This window comes from Balaenoptera ricei, chromosome 4 (assembly GCF_028023285.1).
Source record: "Balaenoptera ricei isolate mBalRic1 chromosome 4, mBalRic1.hap2, whole genome shotgun sequence".
In the NCBI taxonomy this organism is placed as follows: domain Eukaryota; kingdom Metazoa; phylum Chordata; class Mammalia; order Artiodactyla; family Balaenopteridae; genus Balaenoptera; species Balaenoptera ricei.
The window spans coordinates 27,739,317-27,754,384 of record NC_082642.1 but is presented as its reverse complement, the minus strand read 5'-3'; the positions used below and the strand labels follow the sequence as shown (position 1 = coordinate 27,754,384).

General features: G+C 37.8%; 1 protein-coding gene across 1 annotated transcript in view; it reads left to right on the top strand.

Annotated features, from left to right (window-relative positions):
* The window catches only part of NEK11 (NIMA related kinase 11), a 273,104-nt gene that overhangs the window by 75,673 nt on the left and 182,363 nt on the right, over positions 1-15,068 (top strand). Inside the window, 2 exon segments of the mRNA XM_059920355.1 lie at positions 5,063-5,127; positions 6,088-6,214. Of these exon segments, the coding sequence (XP_059776338.1) occupies positions 5,063-5,127; positions 6,088-6,214 (192 nt within the window).

Genomic DNA, 15,068 nt, shown 5'->3' with positions numbered 1-15,068 from the left:
ATGGAAAAGCAGAGAGAAATTGTGTCTGTGGTGTTGTGGAAGATTCCTGCTTTCTCCTGGTTCCCACTTCTTGGGATGTCCTGAGGTCACTTTTTCAAGGAGACCCCACTCCAGTACCAGGTATCGGCAACTGCTACTATGTAGCTACGTTTGAGAAGGACCTGGCATCACCCCTGGCTTATAGCACAGAGGGCTTATCATGGTCCTGGGGGCCCAGGACACCAATGAGGAAGCCAGGCAGGAGCCACTTCAGAGTCTAGGACGAAGGCCACATGGCAGAGACAAGCAACAGGAGCTGCCTGGGCTGTGCATCACCACGGAGCCATTGCTTATGCCAGCACCTTTGGCAAGAAGAGTCTGCAGGCCACCCTGAGACCCTGCTGGATAAATACAGACCTGTGGGGAGGGAGCTGAGGTTTCAGAAACTATTCAGATAAGGGCTTAAGGGGAAATGAAGGTTAAACTGTCCATACCGTCTCCATAGTCCTACTCTGGCTCAGGGCCTGAGAAACACTTGCTGTGGCTGCCTCCACAGACCTCACTCTGCTGTGGTCCTGGAGGCTGAGGGTTTGGACAATGGCCTAATGGGGAGTTGGAGGCAGGAACTCGACCACGGGTTTGACCACCACTATCATCCATTCGTAATCAGGACACTTAACTCTCTTGGGCATCATGAAAATAGAAATTATGGGGACATAGGTGGAGAGCTACTTGAGCTTTTTAGAAGAAAGATTTTATGTCAACTGTCTATATTGCTAGTCACCTTGTTATTTCTTGGACTTGATTTCTAAATACTTCAAAGGAAAGGATATTAACAAAGCACATGAAAGGACTTTCTTTCTGGAACCATTTTTGCTTACTGTAGCCACAAAGTCAAATTATACTTAAAAAATTTACCAGGTAGCTTGATATCTGGTCTGTTGCATATATTTTATTGTTCTATTACCACAGCACCAGCCAATTACTTCCCATAACTGCTTTCTAACATACAGTTTGCCTTGTTCTTAAAATACCTAGTGGTGATTTACTTATTTACATATTTATATATGTGGGGGCTGTTGATGTATTATATCTATAACTCATCTTCTACTTGCCTAGTCTAAGTATCAATATTATTTTTCAATACTTGAACTGAATATTTTTCACTAACCATTATTCCAATTTCTAAATCTTTTTTTCTGCTGCATCTTATCTGCTTTCAAACATATCTAATGAATTCTTAATTTTAATTATATTTGTTTCAATTCTAGAATTTCCATTCAGTTCTTTTAAAAAATTGTTTATAGAATCTAGTTTTCTCATTGTGTCATTTAGTTCCTTAAACATATCATAGTTACTTTAAAATCCTTGTCCAATAGTTCCAGTAGGTGGATCACATATGGATTTGTTTCTTTTTGTTTGTTTTGTTTTTGGTCATTTGGTCTTGTCTCTTGGCATGCCTGTAGTTTTTGAGTGAATGTTGGACAATATATGTAAAATAGTGTAGAGATGTTGGATGATATTATCTTCCTCTGGAGAGGATTTGATTTTTTTTGCTGGCTGGCAGTAGATGCAGATCACCTTGATCCAATTAGGACTGAGATAGTTTAAGGCTAGGTTTGTGAGGGCTGGTCTACTTCCAGTTTGCCTTTATTTCCAGTGTTCAGGGTTTTCAGCTGAAGGTTTTAGTTATTTACCAAGACTCCTCCTCAGCTTTGTGAATCTACTGAAAACTCTGCTTAGTTTTTTACCTCTTAGCAGCTGCTTTCTCCTGAATGTCTTGCCCCTGAGCAGCTTAGGATTCAGCAAATGCCTCAGAATAAAATCTATTCACAATGTCAGACTTACTTCTCTTTTGTTCCCTTTTCTCTGGAAAATTTGCCCCTCGAGTCCTGGCTGCCTTTTGTATCTCTGAACTACAGTTTTTGTTTTCCAACCTCAGTGAAACTGCTGCAAGCTCTGGGCCACGACACTCTGCTTCTGCCAAATGCCTGAGAGGAAAACACAGTGGGAAGTGCTTGCTCATCTCAGTGCATCTCTTTTCTTTTAGGTTCTGGCCCCTCAAGTGCTGCCTGCCTTTGTTCGCCTTGACTGATCTCTGATATCTTCAAAGAGCTGTTAAAAAATTTACCCAAATTTTATATTGTTTAAATTTTGCAGTGGTCTCGATACAACTGTGGAAGGTGGGCGATTTAGTGTGATATAAGCTTACTTCATCATAGTTGGAAGCTGAGGTCTTAATCTTGAGTTTTTAATTTCAATGGTCACATTTTCCCCTGAGATATTCTATTTGGTTGTTTCTCAAATCAGCATCATCTTTTTTTTGATAATATTCTGTTTCTATCTCGTGTTTTCTATTCTTTATTATTTTAATCATTTGAAATATACTTATTTTATAGTTTATATCCTATTAAGTTATCTGAAATTCTCAGGGATTTATTTATTTATTTATTTTATTGGAGTAAAATTGCTTTACAATGTTGTGTTAGTTTCTGCTGTACAACGAAGTGAATCAGCTATATGTATACCTATATCCCCTCCTTCTTGGACCTCCCTCCCACCCCCCCATGCCACTCACCTAGGACGTCACAGAGCACTGAGCTGAGCTCCCTGTGCTCTACAGCAGGTTCCCCCTAGTTATCTGTTTTACACATGGTAGTGTATTTATGTCAAACCTAATCTCCCAATTCATCCCACCCTCCCCTACCCCACTTTGTCCACATGTTCGTTCTCTACATCTACATCTCTATTCCTGCCCTACAAATAGGTTCCTCTATATTATTTTCTAGATTCCACATATATGCATTAATATACGATATTTATTTTTCTCTTTCTGGATTACTTCACTCTGTATGACAGACTCTAGGTCCATCCACATCTCTACAAATGACCCAATTTTGTTCCTTTTTATGGCTGAGTAATATTCCATATGTATATATGTACCACAGCCTCTTTATCCATTCACCTATTGTTGGACATTTAGGTTGTTTCCATGTCCTGGCTACTGTAAATAGTGCTGCAATGAACATTGGAGTACATGTCTCTTTTTGAATTATGGTTTTCTCAGGGTATATGCCCAGTAGTGGGATTGCTGGGTCATATGGTAGTTCTATTTTTAGTTTTTTAAGGAACCTCCATACTGTTCTCCATAGTGGCTGTATCAATTTACATTCCCACCAACAGTGCAAAAGGGTTCCTGTTTCTCCACACCCTCTCCAGCATTTATTGTTTGTAGATTTTTTGTTGATGGCCATTCTGACAAGTGTGAGGTGATACCTCATAGTTTTGATTTACATTTCTCTAATAATTAGTGATGTTGAGCAGCTTTTCATGTGCCTCTTGGCCATCTGTATGTCTTCTTTGGTAAAATGTCTATTTAGGTCTTCTGCCCATTTTTTGATTGGGTTGTTTGTTTTTTTGACATTGAGCTCCATGAGCTGTTTGTATATTTTGGAGATTAATCCTTTGTCCGTTGCTTCATTTGCAAATATTTTCTCCCATTCTGAGGGTTGTCTTTTCATCTTGTTTATGGTTTCCCTTGCTCTGCAAAAGCTTTTAAGTTTAATTAGGTCCCATTTGTTTATTTTTGTTTTTATTTCCATTACTGTAGGAGGTGGATCAAAAAAGATCTTGCTGTGGTTTATGTCAAAGTGTGTTTTCCTCTCAGAGTTTTATAGTGTCTGGTCTTATATTTAGGTCTTTAATCCATTTGGAGTTTATTTCTGTGTATGGAGTTAGGTAGTGTTCTAATTTCATTTTTTTACATGTAGCTCTCCAGTTTTAACAGCACCACTTATTGAAGAGGCTGTCTTTTCTCCACTGTATGTTCTTGCTTCCTTTGTCATAAATTAAGTGACCATATGTGTGTGGGTTTATCTCTGGGCTTTCTATCCTGTACCATTGATCTATATTTCTGTTTTTGTACCAGTACCATACTGTCTTGATTACTGTAGCTTTGAAGTATAGTTTTATTATATATTATCTGCTGATTCAGTTTGCATTTGCTTCTGCCAGATACCTCAAGAGGGTACTAACAGCTGAGAACCAATTTTTATGTTAATTTCTTGGTTTGGGATGTCTTAAGCCATACAGCTATTGCATATTTGAATTCCAAATGTAAGTGAGCAGAGAGACATGGTTGCAAAATATGAAGGGAGAGATTTTTTTTCTCCATTTTGTTTACTTGTGAGTGAGTGTTTCTTGGGTCATATTTTCACTTAAGATATGGACTGCATATAGGATTCTGACTTTAGGTGTTTATATTAGTTCCAGCTCTCCACATTACATGGCCTCAAGGTCTTGGCTGCTGTGAGTTCTGAGTTGCTCGGGCTGCTGAGACATCAGCACCTATTGCTCCCTCTGATTTTCAGTTTTCTTTTTGTATAATCCCAAAGGATTTGCCTCATTTTCTTGGGGGTTCAGCTGTGTTATATGTGAAGAGACTTACATACTTTATTCAACATTTCTGGGTGTTTTTTTAGGCAAAGGTTTTCAAGTTGTCTGATTTTTCATAATTTCAGAAATGAAAATCTTAACTGACATAATTTACATTGCTGGTTTACAGTAAAACTTGTTAAGTGTTATCTATTATTAAATACCATCATCAACATTATTTCCACATATATATAAAATGTGAACATTTGGATTATAATATATATAGTATATTATAAATATAAAGATATAATATATATGCATATAATAGATTATATATAGTATATAATAGATTATAAAGCTTTGTGATAACTCCTCTGTGAACTGGGTATATGGTTACTGGATATAGTACAATGTAGATCATGCTACTAAAACACAATAAAATCTGGCCTATTGAAATAGTTGGAAGCACATCAACCTTCTCTCAATTACATGTTTCTCTGTCTTTAAAACCTTTGTTTTAAAACTCTGATTTTCTTAGTGAAATTAGAAAATGTTGTGACTTTGAAGCTTTTGAACATTGAAAGATATATCTCTGGGAGTGTATATTTATGTGTGAATCACTTCACATTCACTCATATATATTATTTATATTTGGATTTTAAAATTTTATATTTGCATGAAATTGTATATCCTTTTTTTCCTTTTGTAGGAGGATACTTCATCAAGACTTGAAATCAAATAATATATTTCTGAAAAATAATCTACTTAAAATTGGTAAGATTTTAAGAAATATGTATTCTATGAGAGAGTATATTCTAGATGTTATTAATATATCAAATTGGAGTATAAAGTACCTAAAAGTGTTAGAATAATCATTGGTTTATTCAAACTTACTAAATTTTTGTTCTTGATTGGTTGTGCTCAACAACAAAAAACCCAATTATTTTGTTTCTGATTATCTGATATAAACTGAGGTATAAAACATTTGCTACATATTAGATAGATTCAACAAATATCTTCTGAGTTCCTATTCCATGCCATGCACTAACCATTAATAAATGATTAGACTTGTTTTACTAGTTTGATTACTACAGTTTTCCCACTCCCCCACTTATTTTATCACAAGCAATTAGCAGTTATCACAGATAATTAAAATGTTGATATAGTTAGTTCTCCTTTAGAACTGTACCTACACTCATAACAGCTACTGGATTGTTTGATCTTATGTAGGTGTTCTTAGAGGGGGAAACATAAAAGCATGCAACTAATTAGGCAAGTATACCGAAGCTGATAGATTCAAATTTTTATAGTCATGTTCTTGAAAAGTCTCAGGTTTTTTGTTTAAAATTTCTTTATTGTAAATGAAGAACAAACTCTCCCCCCTCAGATAAAATTGCAAGTCATTATATTCAGTGCTTCCAGAATCATTCTGTTTGTTGTTATTCAGACTTGAAATAGCTTTTTGTTTCAAGTTGCTGGTTTTCCATAATTCGAGAAAAAACGTTTTAGCTTACATAATTCACTTTCCTGTCTTCAAAGTCTTCTTTCTCCTATAAGGCTTTTATTTTTAAAGCTATTCACCAGTATTGTATAATTTAAAATGTGTGACTTTTCTTTCCCTTTAAAATGGTATGAATCATTGCATATTAAAATTGTCAAATTAGACAGTTGTTAATTTCCAGCACAGTACTGATTTTTGTGTTTTAAAGTATTCATAAAAATTATTATTTCAAGGGGATTTTGGAGTTTCTCGACTCTTAATGGGATCCTGTGATCTAGCCACCACTTTAACTGGAACTCCCCATTATATGAGCCCGGAGGCTCTGAAACACCAAGGCTATGACACAAAGTCGGATATCTGGTGAGTGTGCATGGGCTGGTCCAGGCGCCTTATTCATTTGCTACCCTGAGAGATGGTGCATTTTGTTTTTAGGCTCATTTACTTACTACGTACACTCACTTTATCCCTTTTAAATATTAGTTATTCTGTGAGCAGTGTAAAAGAAGGTCTTTTGGATTAGAAACTTGATATAACCCATTAAATTGATTTCAAAAATTCTCTTTATTCATAGATTAACTGGTTGGTTTAGATTTTTTCTTCTTGAACCACGAGGGAAAGTTCCTAATGTATTATAAACATTAAATTTTGATATGTTTCTGCTAGTCTATTACATAAAGCATTTGTAATTCTAAACACTGTGCTTTATTTTTTTTTAAGGTTAACTTCCACCTCTGTGGGGAATATATAGCTTACCTTTAATTTTTGTCTTCTGGTTGCTTTTAAGAATTTTTACTAAAGATATTAGCCTTAAGGATCAACTTAAATTAAAAAAATTCTGGGTTTTCGCTGATAGATACATTTGAGATTTCTCAGCTTCTTTGAGCTCTGTTCCAAAGGAATTTCTCCTTCCTCTTTGGGGAACCAGTTTAAATCTCAGTGCAAGAAGCCATGTGGAAAATTGTATTCTGTTGATAGCAATAGATCCTAATTGGGGAAAATTTCCTTTCCTTTGAAGAGGAATCTTATATAATTTTCAACTTGTTAAGGGTTGAAAGGACAATTTAGCTGAGAACTTGTTAATTAAGTAAATAATTATTGTATGCAAATCAACTAAAGTAGTTCTGAGCTTTCAAAGATGAGCAGTGTGAAATATTGTGCCCACTTCATTCTTCTAAAGAAGATAAAGTAGAAAGTTACCTTTTCTCTGGTTAGGGAAAAATAAACACAGCAGGGGTTATGCCTTGGGATTTTCAACAAGGTCATTACTCCTGTTCTTGCTGTGGTCCCTCCCAAGTGGGAGAGAACACTGTCACGATTAAGTCTGGCTGGGGCAGATCCCTATCCATCCTGCCCCTTCAATCACTCTTGGTATTATACATTTCTAGGTTCTTCAGTGGTTTTTTTCATTGTTAACTAGTTTCCTCTCTGGTGGTCTTTTCCAATTCACCTATCACCTTTTCTCAATCACAACCTTCCCTGATTCCCTCCAAAAACAAAAACAAAAACCAGAAAAAACCCACAAATATATGTTCAGATGAATGAGTTTCTTTACACTTTGCTTTATTGAACATCTACTATTTGCCCATGGCTGTTCAATAGTTGTATCCAAATCAAAAGTGATAGGATTCCTGACCCTCAGGAAAAATCTTCTTGCTCTTTTTGGTGTACCTTTCTCCAGTTAGAGAAAAACTAATCTTGGACTTTGGATTGAATTTGAGTTACATACCTAAATCTCTCTTCACACTTATTTTTATTATTATTATGGACATTTTAAAATAGATTTAAATATAAAATTTCTTCATGATTAAGTTTACATGGTATCTCAGGAAGATGTTACATCATGTCATTTGAATGAAGAGTAAATTAATTTTATGAAGCTCATCATTTAAGTCTTGGAATTACGTATAGCAAGAAAGTTGACTCCTTTTGACAGGTGTCTATATTTGCTTGCCAAATCGGATGGACGTCACCTAGAAAACCGAGGCAAAGGAGCCCACAGAGAGGAGGGCATAGAGTCTTTTGTTTCAGTTGTGTCTGTCTTACTTCTTTAAAAAAAAAAAAACCAAAAACATAAAACAAAAAACTGTTTCTAGTATTGCATGAAGAATCATAGGAATATTAGACAGTATTGCTATAATGTTTTAGGCTTAGAAAAATGATATCTGACTCAGGCAAAACTTAAAAAAGCCAATACCTCCCAAATATAGAAATGCAGGAGAATTTTAATATATTTTTGCAAGCATTAGGTTAGCTCTCTTTGCAGAGATTACCAACTACTCAGCAAGTTCTACGTAAGGATTCATCATCATCATGACCCCAAATAACCACCTTATTATGAATTTAGTAATTACCTTGGTTGTATCCAAATCAAAATGGGCTTATCTGGTAATGAAACGTCTATTGTTGAACCTAAAGTGGAAAGAATAACAGAGAAATATAAATTATAGTGGCAGATATATAAGTGTAGTGAGTCATCTTTGGGAGACACTCTTAGAAAATTTAGATGGAATCGGGTTGAGAATTTTTCCACTGAATCCACTGAACAGATGTGTAGCATCTGTTTACTGTGGAATATTGTCTTAGGATTGGAAACACTTATGAATAATTGACAGGTGTTTTGCTTTAGCACTAATGGCTGTATATATTTATTTATAATGCTTAAAGAAGAAGAATTGTTATAATACTAACTATATTTTCATCTGTTAATGCTCGCCCATATGTAACCTTATCCTCCTTCTGCAACCTGCTTAAAACTTTTGGGATTCATTTATTTACAGCAGTCAAGTACAGGAAGTCCCTTTCTTAAAAGTGAGTTAGGATCTAAAAGTTTATAAACAATTATTTGGAAAGTTAGGATAATTAGGTTCACTGAGGACAATATTTTGAACATGGCTGATTTGTATAAGCTATTGCTGAACATTTTTTTCCCCCACAGGAAAAATGTAATATATGAGTTGGGTTCCTAGACTAGTTCTTTAAATTGGTTTAAACTATGGATAGTTAGATCTTATTATTTTTGTAGGAGAAACAAATAAAGGACAATGACAATACTATTGGAATAATGGTACTGTAATTAAGCAGAAAGGAAACAGACTATTCATTGTTGGCCTTATTTGTCACGTTGTGAGAGGTCACCAGATAGCCATACATTCTTTGGGTGATTTAAGTGGAGTTAATGGTGGTGGGGAAAGTATAATGGGATGCTCTCAAAGTTTTGTTCAGGGGTCTGGTATGGTAGTTGACTGGGTAGGGGACACTGGAGGAGTCTAGTTCACACCCAACATTGGAGTCAGAGTGTAGTGACTGTGGACGGAAATGTTAGACAAGGCTTAGCTTCAGGTGGAAGAAAACAAAGAGGAACCAGCACCTGCCTGGTCTGCCAGGACTAAGAAAGTATCCTCACAGAAGAGCATTCCCAGGGTAGACAGGGGAAGGGAGTAGAGAGGAAAACAAGCCTGTTTTCTGGTGACGGATTTAGGAAAAGGGAGAAACAGGCCAACCTGAGAGCAGGTTCTGTAGCTAATGTGGGGCCTCAAGTAGCTGGCAGCCAGCAGCCCCATCAGCTGCCTCTCGGTGAAGGAAGCTCTCACCTGCCCATGTTCTGGGAACTTCTTGTGTGGCTTCAGAGCAAACTGTTGGACAGCTTCACCTTCCTGGGGAGTGAGGCTTCTTGGAGACTGAGCACTGGCATCATTATTTTCACTCAGCAGAAGCTGAGATAGGGAACACTTAAGTCAGCGGCAGTAAATTTGAGTATTAATATATTTTTTCAATGATGAGCATGAAATGATTGATGCAAACTCTGCAGATAATGTTAGCCTGGACTGGTGGATTTTTAAAAGGGCATAATACAACAGCAGCAAAAGAACCAGGAATAGCTACCCTCTGTGGAGCTCTTACTCTGTGATTGACATTTAATGTGCTAAATTCTTCATGTACCCATCTAAGTTTATTTGTTACTCCAAAAAAATAATTACACTATGTATAATTTTATAACCTGCTTTTTTTCATTTAGCAAAATAGAACATTGCTCTGTAGCAACAAAATATATCTACATATCATCTAAATGTTTGCATAGTATTCTATTCCTGGACACAACAGTTTATTCAACCAAGACCTTAATGTTTTCTCTGAAGATTTTCTCTTTGTCTCAGCATTTTTACCCAATGTATCTAGGTGTGGATTTGCGTTTATCCTACCTGGGGTTAGTTGAGATTCTTGGACATGTAAATTAACATATTTCATCAAACTTGATCAGACTTGGGAGGCTTTCAGCCTTTCTTTTTTTGAGTATTTTTTTCTCCTCTTTTCCCTCTTTCCTATCTTTCTGGTCTTCCCACTGTGTGTATGCTGGTGTGTTTTCTGGTTTCCCACATGCTCTGATGCAATGATCATTCTTCTTCATTTTTATCTCTGTTCTTCAGATTGCATAATATCTGTCAGTCTATCTTCAAGTTCACTGATTCTTTCTTCTAATAGTTAAAATCTACTGTTGAGCCCCTCTGGGGAATGTTTTGTTTTAGTTATTGTACTTTTCAACTCCAGAATTTCTATTTGATTTTAAAAATAATTTCTCTCTGTTTACTGCTATTCTCCATTTGATGTGACATTTTATCATACTTTACTTCTTTAAATAGTTTCCTTTAGTTCATGGAACATATTTAAAATGACTGCTTGGAAATCCTTTTCTGTTAAATCTGACATTGGAGCTCTCTCAAGTAGTTTATGTCACCTGCTATTTTCCCCCATGTATGGATCATTCTTTCCTGTTTCTTTGCATGTCTCGTAATTGGTGAAAACTGGACATTTTAGATGATATATTGGAGCAACTCTGGACACTTACTCTCCCCACGCCCCCACCTCTCTGAGGCTTGTTATTATTTGCTTGTTTATTCACCTAGTGAATAAACCCCTTTAATTTCGGTAAGACTATGATTATGGCAAAATTGTTACTATGTGCCTTCTGAGTCTAGGTCATAAAAGGTTGACAACGCTTCTGTCTGATTCCCTTGAGATCCTTGCTCTTGGAATTCAACTATGGTGCTGTGAGGAAGCCTGTGTAGCACACTGGGAGTACAGTGTGGAAGGAATCGAGACCTCTGGGCTTTAACCCTGGCTGAGCTTCTACATAATGGCCAACACCAATCAGCCAATCATGTGAGTGACTTGGAAATGGATCTTCTAGCCTCAACTGAGGTTGCCCAGCAAATGCCGTGGGGAGAAGATTCAAGGCCTCCCTGTCAATTTCTGAGAGAATAGATTCATGAGCAAAATTACTGACTATTGTTGTTTTAAGGCACTAAGTTTTGAGGTGCTTTATTATTTATAGTGGTGACTAGAACAGGGCTTTGTCAGGAGGACAATAGGTAGAGTTGAGACACAGCCTGTAGTCTGGGTCTCCATTACGACAAGTTGGCACTGTTCATTTTCTTTATTTTAAGAAGTTCAAGAAATGGCTGGAGAGGAGGCCACACTGCTTGTGCCAGGAAAACAGTCTGGTACTCTCCTTGCAGGTGCATTTGATGGATGGATCCCAAGAACCTGGGCCTCAGTTGAGAGACTGGACCAGCAGCTTTCCCATGTGCCTCAGACTCTCCCTCCACTCCTCCTGGCTTCCCTTCTCCCGCTCATCCCAGCCCTGGACCACCTTCTGGCTCCAGCACCATCTCTCCATCACTCGCATAACTCAGTGGCATGCGGCAGCCAGCTCAGACCAGCTCGCAAGGCTCTGCTATCCACATCTTTTCTCAACCCCACAGAAATCAATAAATGCTACAAATCAGGGTGTACCTTTCCACCCGGAAAGCCAGTTTACCTCTTGCCCATGGGTTGTTCACAGAAAGAAAGAAACATCAAGACGTGTAAGTTCTTCACAGATGTAGAGAATGGACGTGTGGACCTAGGGGGGAAGGGGAGGGTGGGACGAATTGGGGGATTAGGTTTGACATATATACACTACCATGTGTAAAATAGATAGCTAGTGGAAACCTGCTGCAGAGCACAGGGAGCTCAGCTCCGTGCTCTGTGATGACCTAGATGGGTGGGATGGGGTGGGGGAGGTCCAACAGGGAGGGGATATATGTATACATATAGCTGATTCACTTCACTGTACAGCAGAAACTAACACAACATTGTAAAGAAATTATACTCCAAAAAAAAAAAAAAAGACGTGTAAGTTCTGGTCTTTGTCCTCAAAAGATTTGCAGACATAAACAAATTGCCATATGTTGTTATAATGCAATACAAGGAGTGTGTACACGGCTCTTGTGTATAAAGGAGTGAGTGATTCACTGCTAGGGTGAAGATGCAGAGCATCAGCTACAGTCTCAGAGAATGGATAATGCTGCTTAGGATGGGGAAGGATGGAGAAAAGTTTGACAAAATGCCTTTCAGGCAGAAAGATCCAGTGCCCATGACTGAAGGTAGGGGATGCCCACTGGGGGAGGAGGGGTGGACTGTGCAGGGAAAGAAGCTGGCCCAAAGAGCCATTTCCCCTCAGCCTTCTCCCTCACAATGGGCCTCAAATGTATGTGTTTGCAGTTATATCCAAATGAGTGTATATATGTTAAAGGTGTTAATCTAGTAAATGTAAAATTTTCATAATATATCATAATTTTTGAAACTCTGTTTTGGTATTTTTTTCATTTTAGAAAATATGCTGAGAATTTGAAAGTAGTTGCAAGTGACCTGGGCCTTCTCTGACTCCTGAAAGCCCCTGGGAGCACTGTAATGACATGGAAGTGTAGTAATGCTCGGTGTCCTCTGACTAGCTGAGGATGAAGTGTGTGTGTGTGTGTGTGTGTGTGTGTGTATGTGGCAGAGGGGGTGTGGCAATAAATACACGAGGCTGAGGAGGCAGTCAGGGTTCACGTGGTGAATGACCCATGGAGCCATGCAAAGGAGCTTGGACTTTACCTCCTGCAGGATGAGAAGCTGCTGAACGTTGTTAAACAAGGGGATGGTATATAAGTCAGCTTTGTTGAAATAACAAAGAGCTCCAAAAATCTCAGGTACTTATAAAATGTATTTCATTTTCACATTACACGAGGACTGAAGGTTACCTGAGCCTCTGCTCCAGGTTGCAAGCCTGCTCTGCCTCTGCTCCAGTGTCCCAGGTCCAGGACTCAGACTGTGTCCTGGTCTGGAATGAGCCTGCCTAGTGCTAAGACAGAGAGCAGGGGCTGTGCTACATCTGCACCTGCATGTGAAGCTTCCCCTTCTTATCTCACATCAGAGACTGGGGAGGTCATGTGGCCAACCCCAATATCAACAAGGAAGGAAGCCCACCCCCAGGAGAAGGAAGGGGAAGGGATATTTGCAAAGAGTAGGCAATCTACCAGGAGAGATGGTCTTATAGTGATACCAGAGTCTGCGACAGAAAACAGATGGGAATGGGGAGAAGTCTGGTGGAGAAAAATGGGAGAAAGGCAGGCCTTCTGTTAATTTGGGGTATTCTGCTACTTCTGAGGCTCTGTCCATCTTAAAAGATCCTCCGGAAACTATCAAAGATGATGAAAGCTGTTGGAACACAGCCATTCCCTCAAAGTGTAAAGTATCTTTTTTTAAAAAAAATTTTATTGGTCTATAGTTGATTTACAATGTTGTGTTACTTTCAGGTGTACAGCAAAGTGAATCAGCTTCATATATATATATATATATATATATATATATATATATATATATATACATATATATATATATATGCTCTTTTTTAGATTCTTTTTTCCATATAGGCCATTACAGAGTATTAAGTAGAGTTCCCTGTGCTATACAACAGGTTCTTAGTATCTATTTTATATATAGTAGTGTGTATATGTCAATCACAATCTCCCAAATTATCCCTCTCTCCACTTACCCTCTGGTAACCATAAATTTGTTTTCTATATCTGAAACTCTGTTTCTGTTTTGTAAATAAGTTCATTTGTACCTTTTTTTTAGATTCCAAAGTGTGAAGTCTCTTATGCCACATGAGCAACACACGCTGTTGCCACATCCAGCCTTTGTGCAGTGGGGGGCTGAGTTAGTAACAGTTGGCAGTGGAGAGATGCTTTCATCATTGTTGCCAACCTGCTTCTCGACCCAGCTTTGAACACTGTCATGTTTATTTCCCAGACTTTATGGTTTGTATGGAGTCTATGACCATGTCCCCAAGAATAGCTAAAGATGCAAAAAATCTTTCCCTTTATTTACCCTCTGCCCCCTTGTGATCTTCCTTCCCTTCTCTCTCCCCCTGCTGTTGGTCTTGTCCTCAGTTCTTCTGTGGCCAGATGCTTAGTGTGTGTAGGGCATGGGACCACCATGGGGGAGGGCGATGAGCTGATCTTCCTTCAGACGTTGTAAAGCTCAATTGTGGAAGAAAGTAATTAGAAAGAGCTGATATGAGCAGGATCTGAAATTCACCCAAACTTTGTTTCTAAAATTTTATGACTCTCCCCCAAAACATGGTAGTATATTGGGATGATATGGCAGAAGGATTGCATTCACTTTTTTTTTTCAGTTTCGATTTTTTTTTAACTTTTTATTTTATATTGGAGTATAGCTGATTAGCAATGTTGTGTTAGTTTCAGGTATACAGCAAAGTGATTCAGTTATACATATACATGTATCTATTCTTTTTCAAATTCTTTTCCTATTTAGGTTGTTACATAATATTGAGCAGAGTTCCCTGTGCTATACAGTAGGTTCTTGTTGGTTATCCATTTTAAATATAGCAGTGTGTACAAGTCAATGCCAAACTCTTTAACTATCTCTCCCACCACCTTCTCCCCTGGGAAACATGAGTTCATTCTGTAAGTCTGTGAGTCTGTTTCTGTTTTGTAAATAAGTTCATTTGTATCTTTTTTTAAGATTCCGCATATAAGCAATAACATACAATATTTCTCTTTCTCTGTCTGACTTACTTCACTCAGTATGACAATCTCTAGGTCCATCCATGTTGCTGCAAATGGCATTATTTAACTCTTTTTAATGACTGAGTAATATTCCATTGTATGTATGTGCCACATCTTCTTTATCCATTCCTCTGTTGATGGACATTTAGGTTGCTTCCGTGTCCTGACTATTGTAAGCAGTGCTGCAATGAACATTGGGGTGCATGTATCCTTTCAAACCATGTTTTCCTCTGGATATATGCCCAGGAGTGGGATTGCAGGATCATATAGTAGCTCTATTTTTAGTTTTTTAAGGGACCCCCCATACTGTTCTCCATAGTGGC